The sequence below is a fragment of the Heliangelus exortis genome, chromosome 7 (assembly GCF_036169615.1).
Source record: "Heliangelus exortis chromosome 7, bHelExo1.hap1, whole genome shotgun sequence".
Lineage (NCBI taxonomy): Eukaryota > Metazoa > Chordata > Aves > Apodiformes > Trochilidae > Heliangelus > Heliangelus exortis.
This window is the reverse complement of record NC_092428.1, coordinates 9117317-9140154: the sequence shown is the minus strand read 5'-3', so window position 1 is coordinate 9140154 and position 22838 is coordinate 9117317. Positions and strand designations below refer to the sequence as shown.

At 37.5% G+C, this 22838-nt stretch overlaps 1 protein-coding gene across 11 annotated transcripts in view; it reads right to left on the bottom strand.

Moving 5' to 3' along the window:
* The window catches only part of EXOC6 (exocyst complex component 6), an 89005-nt gene that overhangs the window by 4601 nt on the left and 61566 nt on the right, over positions 1-22838 (bottom strand). For all 11 annotated transcript variants that reach the window (XM_071748667.1, XM_071748668.1, XM_071748669.1 and 8 more), the window contains one exon: positions 21467-21540. In XM_071748667.1, coding sequence (XP_071604768.1) covers positions 21467-21540 — 74 coding nt within the window. Of the gene's footprint in view, positions 1-21466; positions 21541-22838 lie in introns of those variants that run through there.

Sequence of the window (22838 nt, the reverse complement as noted above, 5' to 3'; positions counted from 1 at the left end):
ACTCCAGGGTTCCAAACAACCTGAGAGACTATTGGCAAGAAAGAGAGATGTACCCAGAGCCTCTTCCCTGCTCCACACTTGGTCAAAGAGCTGCACATAACCAGCCTCATGCTAATAAATCTCCTAAGTTAAAGCAGCTGTCATTACATATGGCAGGTAACAAAGGACCAGGGACATTCAATCAAATGACACATGTCACTCAGACATCACTCCATTCCCTCCTTCTGCATGTGTTCAGAGACCACACTGTGACAAACATGCGCTGCTGCTGGAGTAGATCTGACAGAGCTGCAGACACTGCTGGAGGCCGGACTGCTGCTGTGCACAGCTATGCAGTCTGTGGTTTGTCCCCCTCACAGCTGCAGTTCTGTGCTGTGGCACACTGCTGTACCTAATGGGCTTTGACAGCATGTACTGTACACTGTGGGTGGGCAAGAGCTGCCTGGTGTGCAGCTCTTTGGATCTGTGTCCTGACCACTGGTATCACCTGCATCTGACTTGGCACTTGGTGGATGTACAGAAATGCAGGCACTTTAAGAAGGGAGCAGGCTGGTGAGCAGCCACTGGCAGCAAGGACAGTCTAGCAGAAAGGAGCTGCTGGTCCCAGGATAATCACATGGGGATGCTAAATGTTTGTCACATCTCCATCTTTTTCCTCAGACTTTGGATTTGGTTCAGAAGTAAATGCACTGGAAGGAGAAATTGTTTTTGAGTCGGAAAAGGTCAGAGTTCCAGCTCCGCTTACGGGTCCATCAGGCCTCCCCTGACCACCTGACCTCTGAGAAGGTGATGGTGGTGCACTTGATACTACTCCTTCTTTACCAACACTGGCAATTTCAATAACTTCAACCCACCCAGACAAATTGATGATTTTATAACGTGACAGGGACTAGGTGTGTACAAAACCTCAAGCACAAGCCTTAAGTCACCTTCACACCTGCAGCCATGACAAAACACCACAGTCTGCTTCAGCTTCTGCTACTCTGTTCCTCTCTGATTTATACTGCCTTTTGCTACAAAAATAACATGGCTTCTTTAAATGAAGCACATTTATTCCTCTTCCTCATACAGAAAGACCTCTATTAGAGTGGGGCTGTCTTGGCCACAAGTATACGATCTGGAAGATAGCTCCTTTATTCAAAGATCAATAATTAATGAGATTTTATTACACTATTGGAAAGACAAAGCTGATAATGAAGGACTGGTCTACCTAATTCATTGGTAGACAATCTTTATGATAGTAAAGGATAAAGTTATTTTGAAATTTGTACATTAAAATTACTGAAAATAAGAACATGAAGATGCAAAAAGTCAGTTTTTTTAATTCATGCAAACATACAGCTCCATGAAATTCACCATTAAAACTTAGCCAACTCTTCAACAGAGGAGGAAAAAGCCACCACGAATTCTTTACCATTTTGCTGTATTTTCATTCATAATAGATGCATACTCAAATGATTTTATAATGTGACAGGGACTAGGTGTGTCCAAAACCACAAGGAGAGGGAAGAGCCTTTAGAAATGTTACACAGTACTCAAGGTGAATATATAATGAAATACTTTGTGGATTTGGCTTGACATGCTGATGTGACTCATACTACAGAGATGTAGCACATGGGATATGTTAAGTTATGCTGAAATAAAACAAGATTGTAAATCTCTGCAGTTTTAAATACTGTGATTGTTACTAATGTGGAAAAAGAGAAAATGTGTCAAGGACAAATCTAATAATAAAAGATTGATTTTGCCAAAAAGAGAGTATAATATAATATAATATAATAAAAAAATTCCAAACAAAACATTTAGGGGATTTAAGTTCAGACAAGCTTGCCCTATGGCTTCTCAGATGTGAAGCATGAAGTACAAGAGAATTTTCTGGTTCTGTGACAATGGTTCTTATTGTGGTAACTATAACCAACATATTAAGGGCTAAATTAAAGCAATGTTTCCCAACTGCTATTTTATAAAACTGACATTATTAGCCAGACAGCAACTGAAAATGAGAATTATTTTCTAGCAAGGAATGGTCCACACCAATGAGTACTGTAGTAAAAGAAATATATGCACAGACTAGATCCTGGCAATAAGTATTTTTTCTGCTTCAAAAATCAATCAAAATCTGCACAGTGCAGCATGTTACATTGGAAATGCTGGCTGCAACATCTTCAAGTTTAGAATGTGAATAGTTTGCCTTGACATCACTGTAGGGAAAAAAGTTTACTTAGCACATGCAAAAAAATTTACTCTGCTGTATGGGAAATACTTGAAACTGGAACAAAAGGCAACCTCCCCTACTACTCTGACAGTCTGGCAGCAGTGCAGATCATTACCTGCTATGCAGTGGCTCAGCCCTACCTAAGGAAGGTGCTCTGTCAGAACCAGCTTATCACACATCAGAAACACTGTGAAGCACCTAATAAACAAGATATACTCTGCTATTCAAGAACAATGGCACCGTTGTAGTCTTTTTATCCCATAACAACCATGATAAATAAGAATAAGCTACGGCAGGAAATACTACACCTGAGAATTTTATAATGAAGAAGAATACGATTTCCGAGGGAAGTCCTTCTGGCTAGGAATAATTTGCACAGTAAAAAAAAAAAAGGGAACAACCTTTTCCTTTCTAGTACATCAGAGTAAATGTCTAGAGAAGAATGTTCACTCAGAAGGTAGATTGGGTACTTCTGTCGTAGAGAATTTGCCTCTTTTAAAGCTGCAACACATAAGGAGGCCCTTTATCCAACATCTTAGAACCATTAGGGCTGATGATCAGAAAGGAGCATGTTCCTTTTACTGTATATGAAACAGTATTGTCTTTGCAAACCACCACTTTATTAGTCACATAGATGCGTCTAACACTACAGATATCTGCACTTGTATTTTGAATTATGCTTTACAATACTTTGACCTTCTAACTTTCTGGTCAAGTCTATGTATTTTATATATGCCTTTTATGTCTAACATAAGCTCTTTCTGCTCAAAATAAACACCACTTGGAAAAAAATGTTTATATATATGTTTATATACTCATATAAAAGGCTGTAATAATCTCTTGTGTTAGACAGATGTATAGAATATAAGATGTATTTTAAACACAACAATACTATAGTAAAAGATGTGAAAAAAAAAATTGGTTACAAGAGGCCCTAAGACCTTGACAGCTAATGGGTTTGGTTAACACAGAACATGACAATATTGATAGTACAGGAGAAAAAAATTCTTAAGAGTTTAGGGATGGAATTCTGGTTTCAAATAGGGCACTTGCACCTATTCCCCAATATCAGTACTCTTACTTTTTCCCAGTATCTAGAAGATATGGCCATGGTTGGCTAGAAATTACTGGTAATCATTGCTCAGTAAAGTTTTGTCTTGTATTACCTAAAGTAGCTCAGCCGTAGTGCTGTATTTAGGCCATGTTGTAATTATGTGAGAATTTTGTGCACTGGGAACTGCTGAAATCAACCATCCGGCCTTTTCAGTGTTGTTTGAGCCTCTTGTCACATCCTCAAATATCATAGAGATGCCCTTTCCCTTTTACTTTTGGGCAACTGTCAGGAATAATCTTGGAAGAGAATGCAGCTTTGGGAACTAGATGTGCACAGAGTCAACACAGCAACACAGACAGAAGGAGACGAGGGTTTTGCAGAAGGAAACGGGGAGAGTGTCCATGAGACAAGAACAAACATGTTGGTTATGCTACAAAAATCACAGAATCATAGAAAGTTGTAAAATAAATTGTAAATCTTAATTGTAAATTATCAAAGCAGTTTAGTAAAGCTTAGTGCCAGCAGATAGCTCTGGTTGTACAATAGGCACCAGTAATTCAGGGGCTGGATGTAAAAATGAGGAGTCACACACTCAACATCCTGCTTACATTTCTGTAAAGTCAAATATTCCATCAAAGGAAAAGTAATTATTTTAGCGTATCACTGTCAGTTATACCCTGACTCATTCCTTGCTCACAAGCTGAATATTCCTTATGTTAAACAGCTTATTAACCCCTAATCATCCAGTTACTTCTGCACTTGACTGCATGTGTAATTACCTTTTGTCAGGTACAGTTTGCCTGATAAACATGTCAGAACACTTGCAGCTCAGTCTGTTGAAACAGATAAATGCTGTCTTTCCACAGCCTTAGGGCGTAATTAACAGGGAAAAAAACAGGCAGTTATAAAAACACACAGAAGCTGATTCAGTGAGGCAGGAGTTCACAGCGTGCAACCCGCCAGGGCCCATTGCCCGGCCAGCTCTGCTTGCCTGAGTGCTTATTGAGTTCCAGCCTGCTGTGACAGGGCAACAGGGGCACCCCTCTAAAACTGAGATTTAAAGTAGGTTTCCACGTGAACTTCAAAAAAGAGTGGGATGATGCCTGTTTGAAAAAACAAAACAAAACAAAACCAAAACAAAGCAAACAAAAACCCAAAACCAACCCAAATCTAGAACCCCAAACCCCACCACCAAAGTGAAGCAGCAAACAATGATATTGGTATAATCCCTGTGATCGTTAGATGTCTGTCATATGCTCAAGTAGATTCTCTGGCATGAGACCAGGAATTGAAAAACAGTAAAAAAAACCAAGAAAAAAATTAGGAAAACAAAAAAGGGAAAGACTGGGGGAAAAAAAAAAAAAAAAAAAAAAAAGGCAAAAATCTTTGTGGCATTCGTGGGCTCAGTCGCTTCTGATTTCTGCCCCGAACTGTTTGCACGTTATGTGCCCATGCACTAAGGAGTGCAAAAAAAGAAATCCTTACCTGACCTCTGGATAACCCAAACAGGAGATTAGCCCATTTCCAAGCAAAGCAGGTTGTCACACTGTTAGGCCAATTGCTTCTATTGACACTTTGCATAAACATCTTACACAGGGTGATCAGAAAGGACTGTTACGCCATTAACGCTCTTTTTATTTTTTTATACCTAAGCCTTACTGAATAAAGGCCTTTCTGAGCTAGGGATAACAAAAGGGTCAAAAGGTCACAAACATTCTTTTAAGTAGGTAAAAAGTAGGGAAGTTTAGTTTCATTGAAAAGTGTAAATTGGAACTTTTTTGCCTCTTGTGACATTCCAGCATGCTCCAGTTTATTCTAAGTTTACTTCAAGAAAATGCATTAATCTAGTTAATTGTGCATTTTTACCTTTACTTTTAAATAAAAAATGCTAAAATCTTTGTTTTAGAAAGTAGCAAGCTGTCTAATCTTCTCAGCTAATCAGTAACCTAAACAGATTTAGACATTACCATTAAAATCCTCATGAAGAATAATGTGAAAATATAGAGAATTTTTTTTAAGTGGTATGACTGAACAGTCTGTCATGTACAGTTTTCATCTGTAATTTACACAGCATGTGGTTTGCAGCGTGTACAGCAAAATATTCTATATTTTCCTTTGTTTTGTTTTTGCTTTGATCAGAGATGGAAACAATCTCTCTTTAATAGCATAAAAGCCACCTGCTGGGCATCACAGACTACAGCTAATTGGTAAATTCTTTGAAATTTAGATATAATGGATTTTGACCTCTTCAATTAAAAAAATCCCAAAGCCTAGAATACTGGTGAACTCCTTTGGGAAATGAACAGTGCCAAACATATGCAGCTGCAAGCTATGCCCAGTCTTTTATTAGGAGAGAACACAGAAACAACATTGCAATTTTGTCCTACAAGATGCATAGCATTTGACTGTTGTTAGCTAAATACAATTTAATTCGTTAAGATAAAGCAATGGAAATCTGTAAGTATGTCAATTATTACTATGTGTATTGGGGCATGGATCTTAAAAGCGCCAAAGATGAAGGGCAATTTTTAATTTTTAACACAGTAAACTAACAAAACTCACAAACATTCCACTCCTCAACATTCCTCACCCCAAGGAGCTTACACTGTACCTATACACACCTTTTATTCAGGAGAACGAATGAGTTTAGTGACTGAAGAAGCAGCCTGTCAAGCACAATCATGGTTGCTTCATAATTTCTGACATAACATTAACCTTTCAGCGGAGCTGTAATCTCAGCGGTTTGTGAACTCTGAGGGAATGCTTTCTTCCTTTTGTTAAAGCACTTATTTATACTCTGCCCAGCCTAATGGGGCCGTGGTCCATGACTGGGACACATGGGCAGAGCAGTAACACAGCTACACAATGACACACTTTTTGGTCTCTGCTTATATTCCATGAACCATTAGACAGTAATGTATGTTACACAGGTATACGCTTATTTCCAATTAATTGACAAAAACCTTTGCGTGTACATAAAAATAACATCTCCATTAGTTCACCAAATGCTATTTCCCTGCTTATTAAAGAATGCACACCAAGAAAGCACTTACTAGATTGAAACTAAAATGTGATGGAACTGAATGAACTGGACAAAGAGAAATTCTGTTCTCTCTGAATATATCCTGGTCACAAAGGAACAACAGAAGTCTTTAAGATCTAGATATCTACGTTGAGCTTAGAAGGAAAAAAAGACAGTTTGCTAACTGTAGAATAGCACAGCCAAATGCAATTATCACTTAATCAGTTGGTGTTCCTTACTGCTGACAAATACCTTGTTAGCCTGGTTAGCAAGTCTGCCTGCCACTTGCCAAAATATTTTGTTTTATTTACTCCTGGAGACTTATTTTGTGAATGTGGTGAATTTTAAAATCCCCCCTACTGATCACATAACTGGAATAACACACATTGGTCTTGTATTTCAAAGTGCAAATTGATCTCTTGATCTGTGAGTGTCTATAGTTTATGCTACCCTTTTTCTGGATTGGTATAACAAATGCATTTTCAAAGGGATGTTATGGGGACTAAGCTATGCAATTCCCATTAGTGTCAATGGGGGTCGCAGGCTAAATTCCGAGGCAACGCTTTGAAAACTGAGCCCTGGATTTTCAAAGGGAGGATAGTTTGTGTTAGAAAGACAGCGTCTTTCAGTTTTTAAGCCACTGCATTAAAACTTTTTTTTTTTTTTTTTTTTTTTTTTTTTTTAAGCACTATGCATTTAGAAAACGTGCCTAAATTGGGGACTTTTAAATGTTCACAAGAATTAAAAACTTTTATATTTAAATATTTTCATCTGTTTCAAATTTGTAAGTGAAAATCACATCTGTCACTATCTTGAGTATAGGGATCTTTAGCATATTTTTAACTGTATAACACTTAAACTCAGGGATTATGACAGCTACACAATTGGGAATTGTTGTTATGCTAAGAAAAAATGAAGTTATTTGTATTCAAATAAATACTTTATAGCCTAAATTCTTCTAGAGGGCAAAATTCTTTCCTAAAATCTGGACCTTGAGGTATGCTCTGAGAAATGCCTGGTCTTGTATTCATGAGCAAGCCCAAGTACATTTTTTCTTCTTTGGCACTTCAAATGAACTTGGGCCTAATATAAATACTTGCTGACATAACATATAATTTTTACAAATCCCATTAAAACTTCAAGCAGCCCAAGATGTAACTTCCGAAGAAAGTCACTGAAAAATCATCACTGAGGAAAATACAAATAGCTAGGTCCTACGCAATACATAGCATAGCAACAAGTAATATATATTCAGAGAAGATTTGTTTCATTATAGCACAAATGTTTATTATGAAGTGTGTTTTTCATCATCATTAAAGAATAAGCTGGACTAGTAGCAAAAGAACTGTCCTTTGAGGAAGAGTTTGAAAAACAAGAGCCTGGCAGACAGTCAGGCTCCAGAGGGCACCGTCTCAGGCCAAATTGCTCCTGTCAAGCCCATTAGGCAGTACACGAAGTGCTTTTAGACAAAGCATAAAAATATGTCAATGGTAAATATTTTTTTTATTAAAAATTGTGTATTATGCAATGGTCAGGGCTTTCGTCTTTTTGTTTGTTTTTGAGTATCTGACACAGAGGCATACACACTCAGCACACAGGGGTGACAAGTGCAGTCCCCAAAACCGGGACATCCACCTCTGACTCGAACAAGATTTTGAAAATACTATTTCAGTTTTTTAAATTATTAATGTAGCGCAGCTAAGTTTAGGCTGTCATTTTAATTTGGCTTCTGGTTTTCTCTTTTTTAAACAGAGATTTGCAAGTAGCACTTACATAGTGAAAGTTACAAAAACATTATTAACTGAAGAGGTATTTTTTATAGGTTTTTTAATGCAAACTTAATTTTTCTATAGCTATTTTTTAAAATGTATGAGCTCTATAACAAACATGCCTTTGAGTATTTGCTTGTCTTTGAAATAATGCCATAGATGATGGCATGTGATGTGGCACATTTTAGGGGATTTAAAACTGTGTAATTTTAGTCCTTCCAGTAAAGATCGTTTTGAGTCATTTCACTAAAAAGTTGTATTCAAGCATGTTAAGACCTATTATTGAAAGTTAATGGTTTAAAGAAGGTGGGACTAGTTAAAAATCATCTATCATGGTATAACTGGAATAAAATTTAAACACAAAACAATCTCACTGCAAGTTGCACACAATGTTCTAGAATTGAACACTCTTGTGCTAACTAACACATTTAGTAATATCCACGTGAATAACTAGAGATGTCTACAGTCTTGCCAGAGATCAGTTAACATCCCAAACCACAAGAAGTCATTTTCTGACTAACTAACCCAAACTGTCCTTGTACACACACACATAAAGTCAGACTGCTGCACCCTGGAACTAAACATTCTAGTGGTCTGCCCGAGTTTAATTACAGCTCCAAGTTTATGTTTCAGTTTGATTACTTCTAGGACTGAAGGAAGGTCTCCTAGATACACAGCCCTGGTGTGAAAATGTGAACTGATGCCTTTGGGAAGACAAGTAGGCATGGCACAGCTCCATGGCATCAGCCTTGTGCTCATACAAGAGGTGATGACCAGATCTTTCTGTGAAGCTGAAGCTCATTGAACTGATCCAGGAAGCCCACCTGGCTACTGGGAATTAGCAATTCAGTGGTAAAGCAGTATATTTTCCTTTTCCTAGCTTTCCAGTTATTTATTGTCATATTCTGACTTGTACCAAAACACCAGAGATGTAAGAAAAATACTGAAATGACCTTGTTAAAGAAACAGAGGCTTCCAGGATATACAACCAGTCTGTAAGGTTTATAAGCATCTCTTGATTCTGCAACATTTTGGCCTCCACAGAGGCCAGTGTGCACTACAAAACACATTAACTCCACTGAGGGAACCCAGGCCCCTACACATGGTAGGGAAAAGCAGTTTGTTTCAACAAAACAGCCTAATTATTTTTTAATTGTTTGTTTGTTCATTGTTAAGATTTGTGTTGTTCTCACAGTGTTGCAAATCTAAATTTAAACAAATTTTTAAACCTAAATTTAAGCAAAAAAACCAGTCTGTGCTCTTCTCTTAGGTGGCCATCTCTGAACAGGCTCTTCAAAAAGCAGATACAATTATAGCAACTGATCAATAAAATATCTCATCTGAATCTGGGTGCTGAGTTAGAATATATGAAAAGCCATTGAAATCTTAGATGTAAAAGCCCAGAAATCAGAATAATTTTTTTTTGCATACAGAAACAAAAATCCAGTGTAATCCATAAGACACAGAGAAATACAGATGTGCTCATCATGAGTTTGCTGTAAACAGATAGTTATTTCTTCCAAAGCACTGCATTCAGGGTATGCCTGCATAACCACCCTTCATAGCAGATGAGGTTACATCCCTTAGGGAAAGCTATACAAGACCTGGGAACCACTGGACAAGGAATTCCACAATCAGTAGCTCAGGAATGTAAATATAGGCAAGTTAAAAGCAAACCCAAAATCACTATACAAAAGTTTCATATTCTTTACAGGACGACCTTCACTTTCTTCAGCTACTACAAAATGTTTACTTACACATTTATATTTATCACATTACTAAAAAACCTTTTAGCAAGTATAACAGCCAGTATAACATCCTATTACTTGTTTTTGTTGTCAAGATAGCTTGGTTTAGCAAAGGCTTCTGAGCCCAGTAAGTTGTAGTAACAAGAAACCTGGAAAAAACAAATTTTGTTTCTGTTGGCATTTTGCAAAAGACATTTTTTTCTGCTGCTGCTATGTTTGCAAACATTTCAGAAAAGACCTTTCTGCTTAATGTCAATAGTCCAATATTATTTCTTTTCTAAGAAATATATCTTCAAGAAATTATTCTCCTTAGAATTTGTCCTTTTGTCTTAGAATATTCCTTCTCTTATAATTCCTCAATGACAATAATTTCTTACAATGTTTCATCTGAAAAATTATTTTTACAATTGCTCAGTAAGAAAGATTTCCAAACTATGTATTGTGTGAAGTGTAATAATTACTTCAATAGATCCCAATATACATGGAACTTCTGCTAAGTAGTGATGGCACAATTCAGCCCCTATTGCCTCATGTAGTTTGAAAACCCCTTCCCTTGATTTTCTTGCCACTTTGAAATGTTATCCCCTTCTGGTGAGTAATCCTGTGCTAGATTCTTTTGCTTCTTAAACGAACATTATTCTCACCCTTTATTGACTGATCACATCTATTATCACATGTAAGCAGTGTTAATCCTCTAGTAATTAACACCCTTATTAAAGTAATTTTAACTCAGATAAGTTTAAATCGCATTATTGGTTTTATTTAATTAAGCTATAGGGACTGTTTTAAACTGTTGTTTGAGTTTTCAGCTTGTGCCTTTTCACTCTCCCAGCTATCCAGTTCCATCCAGCTACCTGTGTATTTCTGTCTAGAAATTATTTAACATTTTTCTGTTTTGCTTGAACTTTTTAAACTTGGCATCCTTTATGCCAATGGATGCAAGACTTAGAGGCTATACTGAACATATTACCATTGCAAAGCTAACACTTGGCCATACATTTCAAGGTTCTTATCAAATCTATACTTTCTCAGGCCTGAGTATCTTGTTAGTGCTTAAAACGAAAGTGCTATTTTAATGTCTTTCCCATACAACATAAGTAAGGGCTAAGATTTTTATTTAAACTTTAGACTGGCAAAAAGAAAGGAGAATCTGAATGCACTGAGTTATGCCACTTGCAAAGGCTAGCTCAGCACTTTTTCTGTTACTTTGGAAATAAGTCAGGTTTTAAGTTGCATTTTTTTTCTGTGTGTCTATTGCATGTTTCTTTCTATGGGAAACTATCTGATGGCCTATGTTCCCTTACAGATCTCAGGTAAGCTACTCAATTGACATGTTTGACACAGGGTCAAAAGATGAGAACTATCTCCTGGTTTAAATGCATCATGTTACACTGCACACTCTGGTGCAGGCTAATTGTGTGTCCTCCAGGAAGGATTTCCTGAAGGCATGCCACTGAAACTGGGAAGCTTGTGTTCTCCTGGGAATAAGGCAACCTGATGAATTCACAGACTTTATACACCACTAATCTGTACCAAAGTCCTTTCTTTTCTTTGAGTAAAAACGTATCTTCAAATTCTACTGTTTAAAAAGAAGTTCTTAATGGGTCTCAGCATAAACCACAGAAAATTATAATCATAGGAAGAAAACGATAAGGACAATAAAGATAATTTATAGAGAGGAACTGAATTTTTCCTCTTTTTTTTGTCCTTATTTTTAGGTTCTTTTTTTCCCTATCATCTACTGCTCTTATCTACTCATCTTGTGACTTTTTAATTTTTAATTTTATGCATTTCAGATGTTTATTTGGTTTTTTTTTTCCCCATCATGAGACTCTCTCTGACTGTGAGATCTTGAGGTCTTTTAAGTTGTGCTGCCTCTTTATTACTAACGCTCTAGGGAAAGTCCCCTCCAAGAGTTTTTCTTTAGGTTCTAAAACATCTGAAATTTGTGTATAAATTTTATTTGTTACTTCTATTTTAAACAGTGCAACTTGTAGGATGACAAACTGCTCCAAACAAGACACAGTCATAAAAGACATGCAAGTTAACAGTTAAGCCCATATGATATAAAACTCTGCTTTAGAACAATTGGCTCAGACAAACCACTATTACTATAATTAGTTCATTTCAACCAGAAAACTACTACTTACATAACAGAATGAAATTAAATAACTTCTTTTACTGCCTACTTGTACTAACAGAAAGAATATATGAAGGTTTAAATCATCCAGACTTCACTGATGGACCAGAGGTAGTCGGAGTCAAAACAATGTATTATTATTTGTGTTTTTGCACTTCTAAACTACTCCAGCTGAAGATCAGTCTCACATTATGCTAAATATTGTACAAAAGTTTTTGAAGATACAGCCTTTTGTTCTAAGACACTGTGATCCAAATGAATAAGCATTAATCAACTACATTTCACTTACTCAGGTCCTTGCCATACTATGTCTATGCACTTTCTTCTATGTGTTGTTACTGTTCTGAAGCAGAGAATAATCCTTAATTTCTCATTGTAAAAGATTTTTTCCATTTAACTGAATTTCACATTGGCCCTATAGCAAAAGAAGAGACAGACTTTCTCTTCCACAGAAGAAACTAGGAAAAAGGAAAAATGGGATATTCTGTCTGCTGCCTGTGACTGACAGATATTTTATAGAAGGAACGGAGTCCAACTATGCAGTAAAAGTACTGAAGGCAAAATCTGTAGGTTAGTAGTGTTGCCCACTGTATACTACATACCAGTAATACAAGCTTAGCTAAGGCTGTAGGGTGTGAATAATTTGCGGGCAGAAATTATTGAATTTACTAATGCAGCTACCAGACCCAAGGCTCTGTGAATGGTGACGAGGAGTCATAGATCTTAAGACAATACAAATAACAAGTAACATGAAGGACAATCATTTTCTTCACTTGTGTTATTCAATCAACAATGCTCATCCATTTGTCATAAGAACCACACACCACCCTTGGGATTCAGAGGAAGTCCTGTGGAGCTGTGGCTCCAAAGCTGAACTCCATCCATCAGCTCAGGGCTACAGAAGGGCACAGACACAATGGTAGAGATCCTGAAGCAACTGGCTGTCAGCAGGAAGACAACAGCTTGATATAATATATTCACAAACTTCAGGAAAGTCATGCACCCAAATCTTCCTTCCTTGAATTTTCATAATTTGTTACATGACAAAGATAAAGGTAATGATCAGATGGGGAGGAAAGCTGCTAGTAGAAGAAAACCAGAGAGAAACTTCATTCCATTGAAAGAGATATATCAGAATTTACAAAGGAGTTTACAAATACACTAGGCACATGTCTCCATTTCTTCTAATTCAAAGGAGATTTGCTAATTAAGAAATTATCTGAAAATGAGCCTTCTGAAACTTTTCTACCAAGAGATCCTCCTGCAAAAGAATAAAACCTTCTGCAATAAAATTCATGTAGTGCTTTCTCTTACAATGTCCTCTGAAATGACTGCTTCAGAAATAGTCTCTCAGACACATTGCATGGCAGTTATTAAAGAAATTCAGTATCTCACCCAAGAAAACTGAAGGCCCTGGGTTCTGACATTATGGACAGGGTATAATCAGGATATGCACTTAAACTACCAATGATACCATTTCAGTGCCATTTAGGTCATGATCTTACAGGATTTTCCTCTGCAATTATGAGATGACCTTTCTTGAACAGACAAGTTCTCCAGAGGTATGAAGTTTTTATCATAACAGCATCTCTGTAGGTTTTGAATGAGTTGATTAACTATACATAAACCTTGTCTTGTGAAAGTACTGATGTCTCAGAAGAGCTGAAAGATGATTAAATGTAACAGCTGGTAATATTCAGATAGCGAGTCATATATCCATCTAAATAGTCCAGATGGCAGTTTTTGCTTACCCTTCAGTGAAAATTTAATAATATCTGTGATGGTAGTATTTAGAAGCTGGAACTCCCCTGCACTGCTCTATAAGGTAGTGTTTCTACTGCACAAGACAAATGAGATCAATTACTGCCTTAGCTCCTGTCTTAGCTCCAAAAATTATAAATTCACCTAACAACAACAACCCCCCTTCTCTTGTTCAACTAGGCTTATGTTCTTATGCAAAGGTTGTTATTTGAAAGTCTCTAAGTCAAGTTGAGTTGTTCTGATATTTTCTAGGTACACAATACAGCTTTTCTGCCAGTTCACCTAATTCGTGTGCATATCTAGTTCAGCAAGTGGAGAATTAAGATAATTGTATCCCTAAATGAATAAGTTTAAGGAAACAACTAGAAGAATTATTTTCTTGGTTTTCATAGCTTACGTGGTTTAGGTACTTACAGAATTTTTTACTGCCAAATAGGAGAAAACATTCAGTTTTTAGAATTATACCTTTCAAGGAACTGGCACTGTTTTTGTCATAGAAGGAAGTGTGTATCTTGTAGTTAAATGGACATATGTATATCATCTTAGGGCTACTGAAGTGAAGTAACAGCATCTGTACACTTAAGTTTTTAAAGCCTATTTTCAGCTATGCCCCCTCATTGTCACTAAGCCAGGATCTAGACTTGTTATGCTATCAGCATGCTATTTGCCCTTCTCAGCTGAAAAAGGGGCATTTAGATGTTGAACTGGATAACATCTGTTTTGCACTGAATTTGATGAATTACTTAAGTTTCCCAAAGAACACACATACACCTAATAACCTGGCTTGTGTGCTTTTATTTCTTGACAGTAACAGGATAAGAATACCTATTACCAGGAAATGACTGACTTGCCATCCCACTTTGATTTTGCAAATCCTTATCAAGATAGGGAATCCAAAGACATGCTTGTTTTTGACCCCTCATTGCTAATTTCTGTGCATTTGTTTCTAAAGCTTCCTAATTCTTACCAGCTGGCAGGTATAAATCCCACCCCAATAATGAGCTGGCTTGCTTCTGTGTACAGAGCACTGATTGCAATCTTCCTCACAAGCATCTATATACACAACTTGTGATCTGAGCCTCTGAACCTACAGGTTTCAGAAAAATCCAACTGAAAAGGAGAAATCAGAAGTAAGAGATTTCATTAGGGAATACTCATGTTTACAACTTGTCATGTTCATATGAAGAATTCCCATTTACTTTTAAGAATATGCTACTCTGAAAATATATTGTGTGTTCCTGCAAGCCAGCTAACACACATTTAGCACACAGTCATAGTCAAATTAATATAATTTGAAGCACAGGTATGCATATGTCTGCTGCCCCTGTATGATGCAGCTATTGCTCCTTGAAGTGTCCTTGTTTTGTCCAGTGTGCCTCAAACCCTCCTTCTGCTTTAGTTCAGTCATTTTATGAAGAAGAGGAAGGCCAGCAAGAATTTTCTGCCCTTCCCCAGCAAAACAAGGACCTATGGTCTGAAATCCAAGGAGGTGCAACTCTCGTTTTGTTGCTGTCTGAAATCTGAGCTCCTTTCTTTAGCTGAATAAGCAGCACTGCACTGAAAACTAGAGAAGCTCAAATCCCATTACATAGCACCTGGAGGCTGGGCTTCATGTTACAGATGTTACATGCTCCTCTGCTTGTTCAGAGAAGCTGAGGAGTGCATGGAGGGGGAGGAAAGGGATCAGTAAACATTGTTAAAGAGCTTCTGTGAAGATTAAAGTCTCAACAGCCACTTCCCTCAGGAAGCAAAACATGAAATATTTTAGACTACTTGCTAATAAGACATTCAAACTGCTGCCTATGAAAGAGAGGCTTACTTTTTTGTTTAAACTCTGAAATTTTAAAGATTTACTCCTAAATCTACTGTTCAGTAATTCTCCCTCTTGGAAAATCCTAATGTTTTTCCTAATGTTTTCTTTTTCAAGACTCTTCTGTAGAGTAGAGGCCAGGGATGGCTGTACCATACTCATTTAAAAATCTAGGCACTGTGTGAGCTGGCAGCTTGTAAAGGAAGCCACAGCACACCTTTAGAGCCATTGCCCTCCAGGAGTTATTTGGCAACAGGCTGCAAGTTTTTCTCTGAAGTCTACTGAAAGGGTCAAGAGTATTCTCCACAGGGAACACAGACAGTGTGAGCTTTGGAGTGCTTCACATTGGGGGAAATCAGAGAAAAGTCAGAGCTGAAATGCAGCTACTACCACAGGAAATTAATTCAAATTAAACACTGCAACAAAACAAAACACTGGGGAAGACCGAGCTGTGAGTCTGCCTTTAGTGTCAAACACTTCTTTTAAGTTACACAGCTCCTACCTACAAGTTACTTCTGAAGCAAAGAAGACATAGGAGGACTATATTAAAGAACTAGTAAGAAATTTCTCCTTCAAATAGATTTACACTACTATGATACAGAAATTAGTAATATTTGTCGCAACAATACTTTACAAAATGCTTTACAAAGGAAATGAACAAGCAAACAAATAGCACATGATTATGTTCACTTGAGAAGGCATCCCCTGTTGCAAGCCCAGCACTGACAGCAACTGGATGGTAACATGTACTCAAGTGCAAAAAGAAGACAGATATGACACAGTTCTCACCACTACTGTGAAAATAAGGAAATTATACAATCATCAAGTTACCTGAGTACTTGTCTGAGATCAGACAGTAAAGGAGGAAGGTCTTCCTGAAACTGAAATAATGCCTGTGGTAGATAGAAACACTAGAGACAACCTATGAAGTTTAAAGTGAAAAAAAAGTCAAGCTACATCTGTAGCTTATGTTCTAACTCTATAGTCAAATGTTTGATTTCAAGACCGCCCCAGGACAGCAACTGTTGACTTCTCAGGCAACCACAGGGTTATCAGTCCTGTCCACTACACATGACACACTACACTGGGCCTCCAAATAATAATGCAAAAATGTTAAGGTTCAGGCCTTTTCCTCACAGTCTTTAAGTGTCCAGGATGTCCAAGAAACTGACTTATATTCCAGAACTGTAACCCTAGTCCTTAGGCACTAAAGAGCCTTGGACTCTATGCTCTAAATAACCAGGACAAAACTGATTTATGTTGGAGGCTGAGCTTCCTCAGAGACTAATTCAAGTAGGACTACGACCCGCTTACTTTTGAAGGTTAATTCCAATTGACCTGGGAAACTGGTAGCAAAATCCCAAAAGTTCATTCTACCTAAACTTGGGCCACTGCTCTATTTACCCAGAGTCCCTGTATAGACAGCAGCAAGAAATTACCTTCAGAGAGTGGTGCAAGTTGCAGGAGAGCAGGGTCATCTTCACAAGATGCCACAAACCAGCATCTTTAAAGCAGTACTGCCACTCTGATAATCATCTTGCTGAGCTGACCTGCCCCTCGGTGGCTTTAAGTGAAGTGAAAGGGTGCATGTATGTATGACCTAGGTATGTCATGTACTAAGACAAATGGCAAGAGGCAAGACACGATTAAGCATCTGTACAGAACCATGAACATGTATCAAATTTCTTAGCTGCTTGCTTATGTAGGAGCTGCTAAAGTGGCTGGAGCTGCAAGCTCCTCGATGATCATGGCCACGTGATTCTCTATGAGAAGGAGTTGTATACTGGTGTTCTCCCTGCAGCAAACTTCAGGTACTTCTTAAGAAGAAAGTGCTGCGTTACTTTGCAGTTCTGCAGTCACTGCTCATCTTCCTGGGCCCGAAGCACAATCCCTGTTATCAGCCCAGGGATATAAGGTACATATAAGCTTTGGAGAATAGTGCATTGGTTGCTACAGGTGCAAAGATTCCCAATGATGCAAAAGCCAAGTATGTTTTTGACTGTGCTCGTTACCTACCTATCAAAATGAAGCAAGTAAAATGGATTCTTCCATTTCTAGTAAAGCACTCACATAGAAAAGACTGTTCAAATTATCAAATTCCACATGAATGATCCTGGATTAATTATTTTAAAGTTACTACACATCATATATAAGCTTTTAAGATTCTAAAAAAATGTGCTCCCCAAGTTATTTTCCCTCTTGTCTGCCAAACACAAATAGCAGTGTACAGTAAAAAACAGGAAGTCATCAAGGCACAAAAAAAAATCCTTCCTCCTGGCAGAAGAAAACAGAATAGTAAAAAAATGCACTATATGAGATTAGTCCACCACACCAAGTCACTTCTGTAAGATGCAGAGATACTATGATTCTGGGAACAGCACAAGAAATTACCTGGACAGGCTGGACCAATAAAATAAGGTTTAACAAGGCCAAATGCTGTGTCCTGCACTTTGGTCACACCAACCCCATGAAAAGTTACAGGCTTGGGGAGAAGTGGCTGGAAAGCTGCCAGGGAGTAAAGGACCTGGGGGTGCTGCTCAACAGCGAGCTGAATATGAGTCAGCAGTGTGCCCAGGTGGCCAAGAAGGCCAACAGCAAGTCAGGAGTAGTGTGGCCACCAGAAGGGAAGTGATCGTGCCCCTGTACTCACCAGTGGTGAGACCTCACCTGGAGTCCTGTGTTCAGTTCTGGGCCCCTCACTACAAGAAGGACATTGAGCTGCTGGAGTGAGTTCAGAGAAGGGTGACCAAGCTGTTGAAGAGTCTGGAGAACAAACCCTATGAAGAGAGGCTGTGGGAACTAGGATTCGGTTTGGAGAAGAAGAGGCTGAGACCTTATCACTCTCTACAACAACCTGAAAGGAGACTGTAGGGACATGGGTGCTGGCCTCTTCTCTCAATAACAACAGGACTAGAGTAAACGGCCTGAAGTTGCACCAGGGGAGGTTTAGACTGTATCTGAGGAAGAATTTCTTTACCAAGAGAGTAGTTAGGCATTGGAATGGGCTGTCTAATGAAGCAGTGGAATCACCATCCCTGGAAGTATTTAAAAAACCTGTAGATGAGGCAGTTCAAGGCATATGAGACTATGCTAGTGGGTGATACAGATACTGATATTGATATATAGGTTTTATTTGGGGGGGACGAAGGATGTTGGCAGCTGGACATGGTGATCTTAGAGGTCTTTTCCAACTGTGACAATTCTGTGAAAAATCTGAATTGACAAGGGTTTCTACAGATTACTAAGATCTTTAAGGAACATGTTAAGTATGACAAGACCATAAGAGGGGAGAGCATAATAAGAAAGAGGTGGCCTATCAGAGTGAACACTGGTAAGCCCCTTCAGGATGCCTGGCGTCTTACAGCTTCCTGCTACTAACTAGTGTTCTCAAAAGCAACTCTTTCTCATGCCAATTGTTTCTCCTTCTGTTTGCTCCTCTACATCTGTAGAAGGAAGAAAGGAAGAAGTGGGATTGCTGGGGACAACATGCTGTCCATACATTGTCTTCAGGGAAAGACAGGATTCAGGAACTGCTAGGATGAAAATATCTATGGCAATTCTTTTCAAAGCTGCTCCTCCCCAGTTCTAGTAATCATCGAAGTGTAGCTCTTCCCTCTTTTTCTTCAAAGATGGCTCCTTTTAAATTGACTTTTCTTTAGTAAAACACACTACAATATTGTACTGCCCATTCCTCATTAATCTTCAACACCGCCCTGGTACGAGAGAGTAAGCTGTTGTTGAGATAACTGGCTTCCATTAGCAACCATGTGATTGGCAGGACAGTAAAGTCTTTTCCCTTGCAGGTCAGCTGCTTTTTAAGAAGAGGGCAATCCTGCTGATCCATCTTTTAGCTACAGCCTCTTGCTGAGTCCCAAATCTCCTGCCTTTTAGCTTTGATACGGTTCAAGCTTTCACCCTTGTATCAGCCCCTACCTGTCATCAGCTACTCTGTACCGAACAGCCAGTATCAGGAGTTTGACCTTAGGGCACAGTCCGGGTGGGCAGGTAAAACCTGACCACTGGACCCACTTCCTTATCTTTCATATCCTGCAATTCATGAAAAAGTATCAAATTTAAACTAAGAAACAGAAGCATGACCTTTTATAAGAACTTTCTGAAAAAGGCTCTGTTGCCTTTCTAAGTATTCTTGAAAAGAACTGTCATCCACCCTATTAAGATAGAAATGGATCACAAATAAGGAAAAGAGGGAAAACACTGCAAACCCTTACTAAATAGTAAATGTTTTTAATGTGTGCTTGCAATACCTTTTGGTGAGGCATGCAAAAAAAGCTAGAACTAGTCTACATTTACAAGCTTCAAATGCAACTTCATAAAGTGGATTTCCCAGACTTTTGCTGTTTATAAGATAACTGAAATTGATTAGATTAGATTCCCATGGCATACAGAGCATCGCACCAAGAGAATTCTAAATACAAGTTGGTAACATAAACTGAGAGCTTCCATAAGCAACATGATCGCTATTAATCTGACATACTCAAGAGCTGGTGCTTAAAACATACAAAAATAATATTTATTTCCTGTAGCAGGTATGTACACACTCTGCCCTCCTGCACAGCTGGTAATCATGTTTTCCCTTGAAACAAACACAGGCTCTGCAAGGACTTATACCACTTATGTGGATGACAGAAATGGTGCCAAAATTTCTCACCATAATTTCCTTTCAACTAACCTCTTTTCATACAAATTGGAAGATGTTTAGTCACTTCTAACATAAATAATAAAAGGAGAATAAAAAAGAATCCAAAAGCAGAAGGCTGCTAGTCAAGGAAAGACTTGTGGTATTTGAAGTCTGACAGTGTATATCCTCACATACTGAATTCTGGAACTCCTAGGGTACAAATCACGTGAACAAATCTTACGGCCACAATCCTATATCCTCCTCCTTGGTTATCCCACTGTAGATTTTGTTCCCAAATTATATTACTGTGGGAATGTCAGACAACTCTGCCTTTTATTTATTTCCAAATACACTGTAATCAAGTTCTTTCACTGTTAGGAGAAATCTGAATTTACTGCCTCAGGAATTTTCCCTTCTGAAATGTCTTTTCATTATCTTGCTAGGAAAAACCTACTAAACTATTAAAATAAAAAATAATATTACTATCTAGATAATTCAGTATAGAATTATTTCTACATTTCTCTTACTTTCTGATGACTTTCACAGGCTCATAATGGTAATGAAAAATATCATCTGCAGGAAGCTAAAGAATTTCCATGTGCAGTTGAGGATTCATTTCACTATTTAAGTGACACTTACACTTGTAATTTTATGAAATACTTATTAATTTCCAAAAACTTCACATAAGAAAAGTTTATGAAAATTAATTGCTGTGGGTAGATATGTGTCTGAATTTACAGAGAGCAGGGAACAGAAATAACTACATGAAATTAGGACAAATAGATTTCAGTCTGGAAAAAAACACATTTTGGCAAGAACCGTGGAAGAGTTCTTCCAACATTAAGGCATTTAAAATTATATTTCATATAGAATAAAGATCAGACAGTTGGAATAAAGCTGCTTTCCAATAATTTAAAAGAATACCATGCCTGATTTTGCTCTCCAGGGAGTAGTTTTGTAGACAGGAGCAATTGCTAAGAATGGAATTGGGCCATGACACACCAGTGTAACATGTAAGCTCTTGCAAAAAGGTGTTACAGGTTCGTTACAAAATTGCCAGGACCAAAATTCCATCCTGTTTCCATGTAACAGCACCACCAGTTGCACAGTGCCCCCTAACAACATATTAAGAGAAACAGTTTTATGCTAAATTATAGGGAATAGTGCCACTAATAACACTTCAAATAACCACTTTTCAAAACTAATTACATGGGAATGCTAAAACATGAAAGGTTCTTTAATTTAATAACTTCAGCGTTGGTCTAAAGGGGAAATTAGTAGGGTAAAAAACAACAACTAGTGTCTTACTTGTCTGAGGTCGATGAAAGCTAGCTGCAGGGTGTCTCCCTGGAATCCTGGCACAGGCTCAGAACTAGCAAACACTGCAAGGAGAGGTCAAGAATATTATGGATGTAGACTTCAAAAAAAAAAAAAAAATTTAACAGAAAATCTAGATCTATGTATCATAAATACTAGTTAGTATTAAAATGAAACAAGTTTGACAGAAATAAATGACAACTATTAACCCACAGTGATTAAAAGCAAACACACCAACAAACAACTTTCCTTTAATTTTTTCAACTCCAATAATCCTCAAGAATAACACTTTTTAGGAGTATTATTAGGAAATTTGCTTAAAATTCTAAATGAGTAGTAATGTTACAAACACCGAAGCCAACATTTTCTCTTTTTTTTGCCTAAGGTGAATGATTACTAAAAGATTTGAAAATAATACCAATTCCATGGTTTTCAACATATCTTCAAACATCTGCTTTTGTTATAGCATCAGCTTTATAAAACTCCACCTCTAGCCAAACAGTAAATAAAAGACAAAAGCTAAGGTGGGAGTTTGTTTAATGTGTAGTCAACAGGTGGAAAGATCTATGTGCCACAGTCAGTGCAGACCTGAAATGCCTCACTGCCTTTTGGGCAGCTTATCAATAATGAACTTCTGCTCTCCTTGAACCCAAAGGAAGGCTGTCAAAATTGGAAGGCAAAACTATATTCAAAATTTTAAGAAATCATAACATGGTAATAAAAAGGAACAGTCAGCTATTTGCTTAAACTAGGAAATAATTAGTAATTATTCAAACTTAGAGAAAGTAAGTATACTTTCTGCTGTTCTTATCCCAATCATGCATTTATAACAAATACACTTTCAGAAGCTCCCATTGCCTCATATCCCCACTCAAGTGAAACACATTATGTCAAAGGAGTTTAGGAGAATTTTTCTTATACACAGTTAAGAGCTCTTAACAAAAACAAAGTAGATGCTATTGGAATTATTTTATAAAGGTATCATCTGAGACAGTGAAAGGTTGCTTTTTTTTTTTTTCAAGTTTGAAAACATTACACTCAATAGTAGAGGAAACAGAACATAAGCATCCAAAACATTTCCGGATCATCTCTATTGTGTCCTAAGGACTCCTCGTAATGTTTAAAAATAATGTGAAACCCCTAAAATATTTTTTTTAATTGCTAGATATAAAATTTGGATTGTGATGCAAAAGCAATATCCAAAAAGATACTAGTGTCTGGGATAACATGATGGCAAAATAACAGGTTCAGTAATTTACTACTAATGTATGGCTTCAACTCAAAGCAGTCTAATGAATTCAGGTAGACTATTTACAAATCTATAAATGGTTCTGTGGAATTTGATGTACATGAAAATAATGAT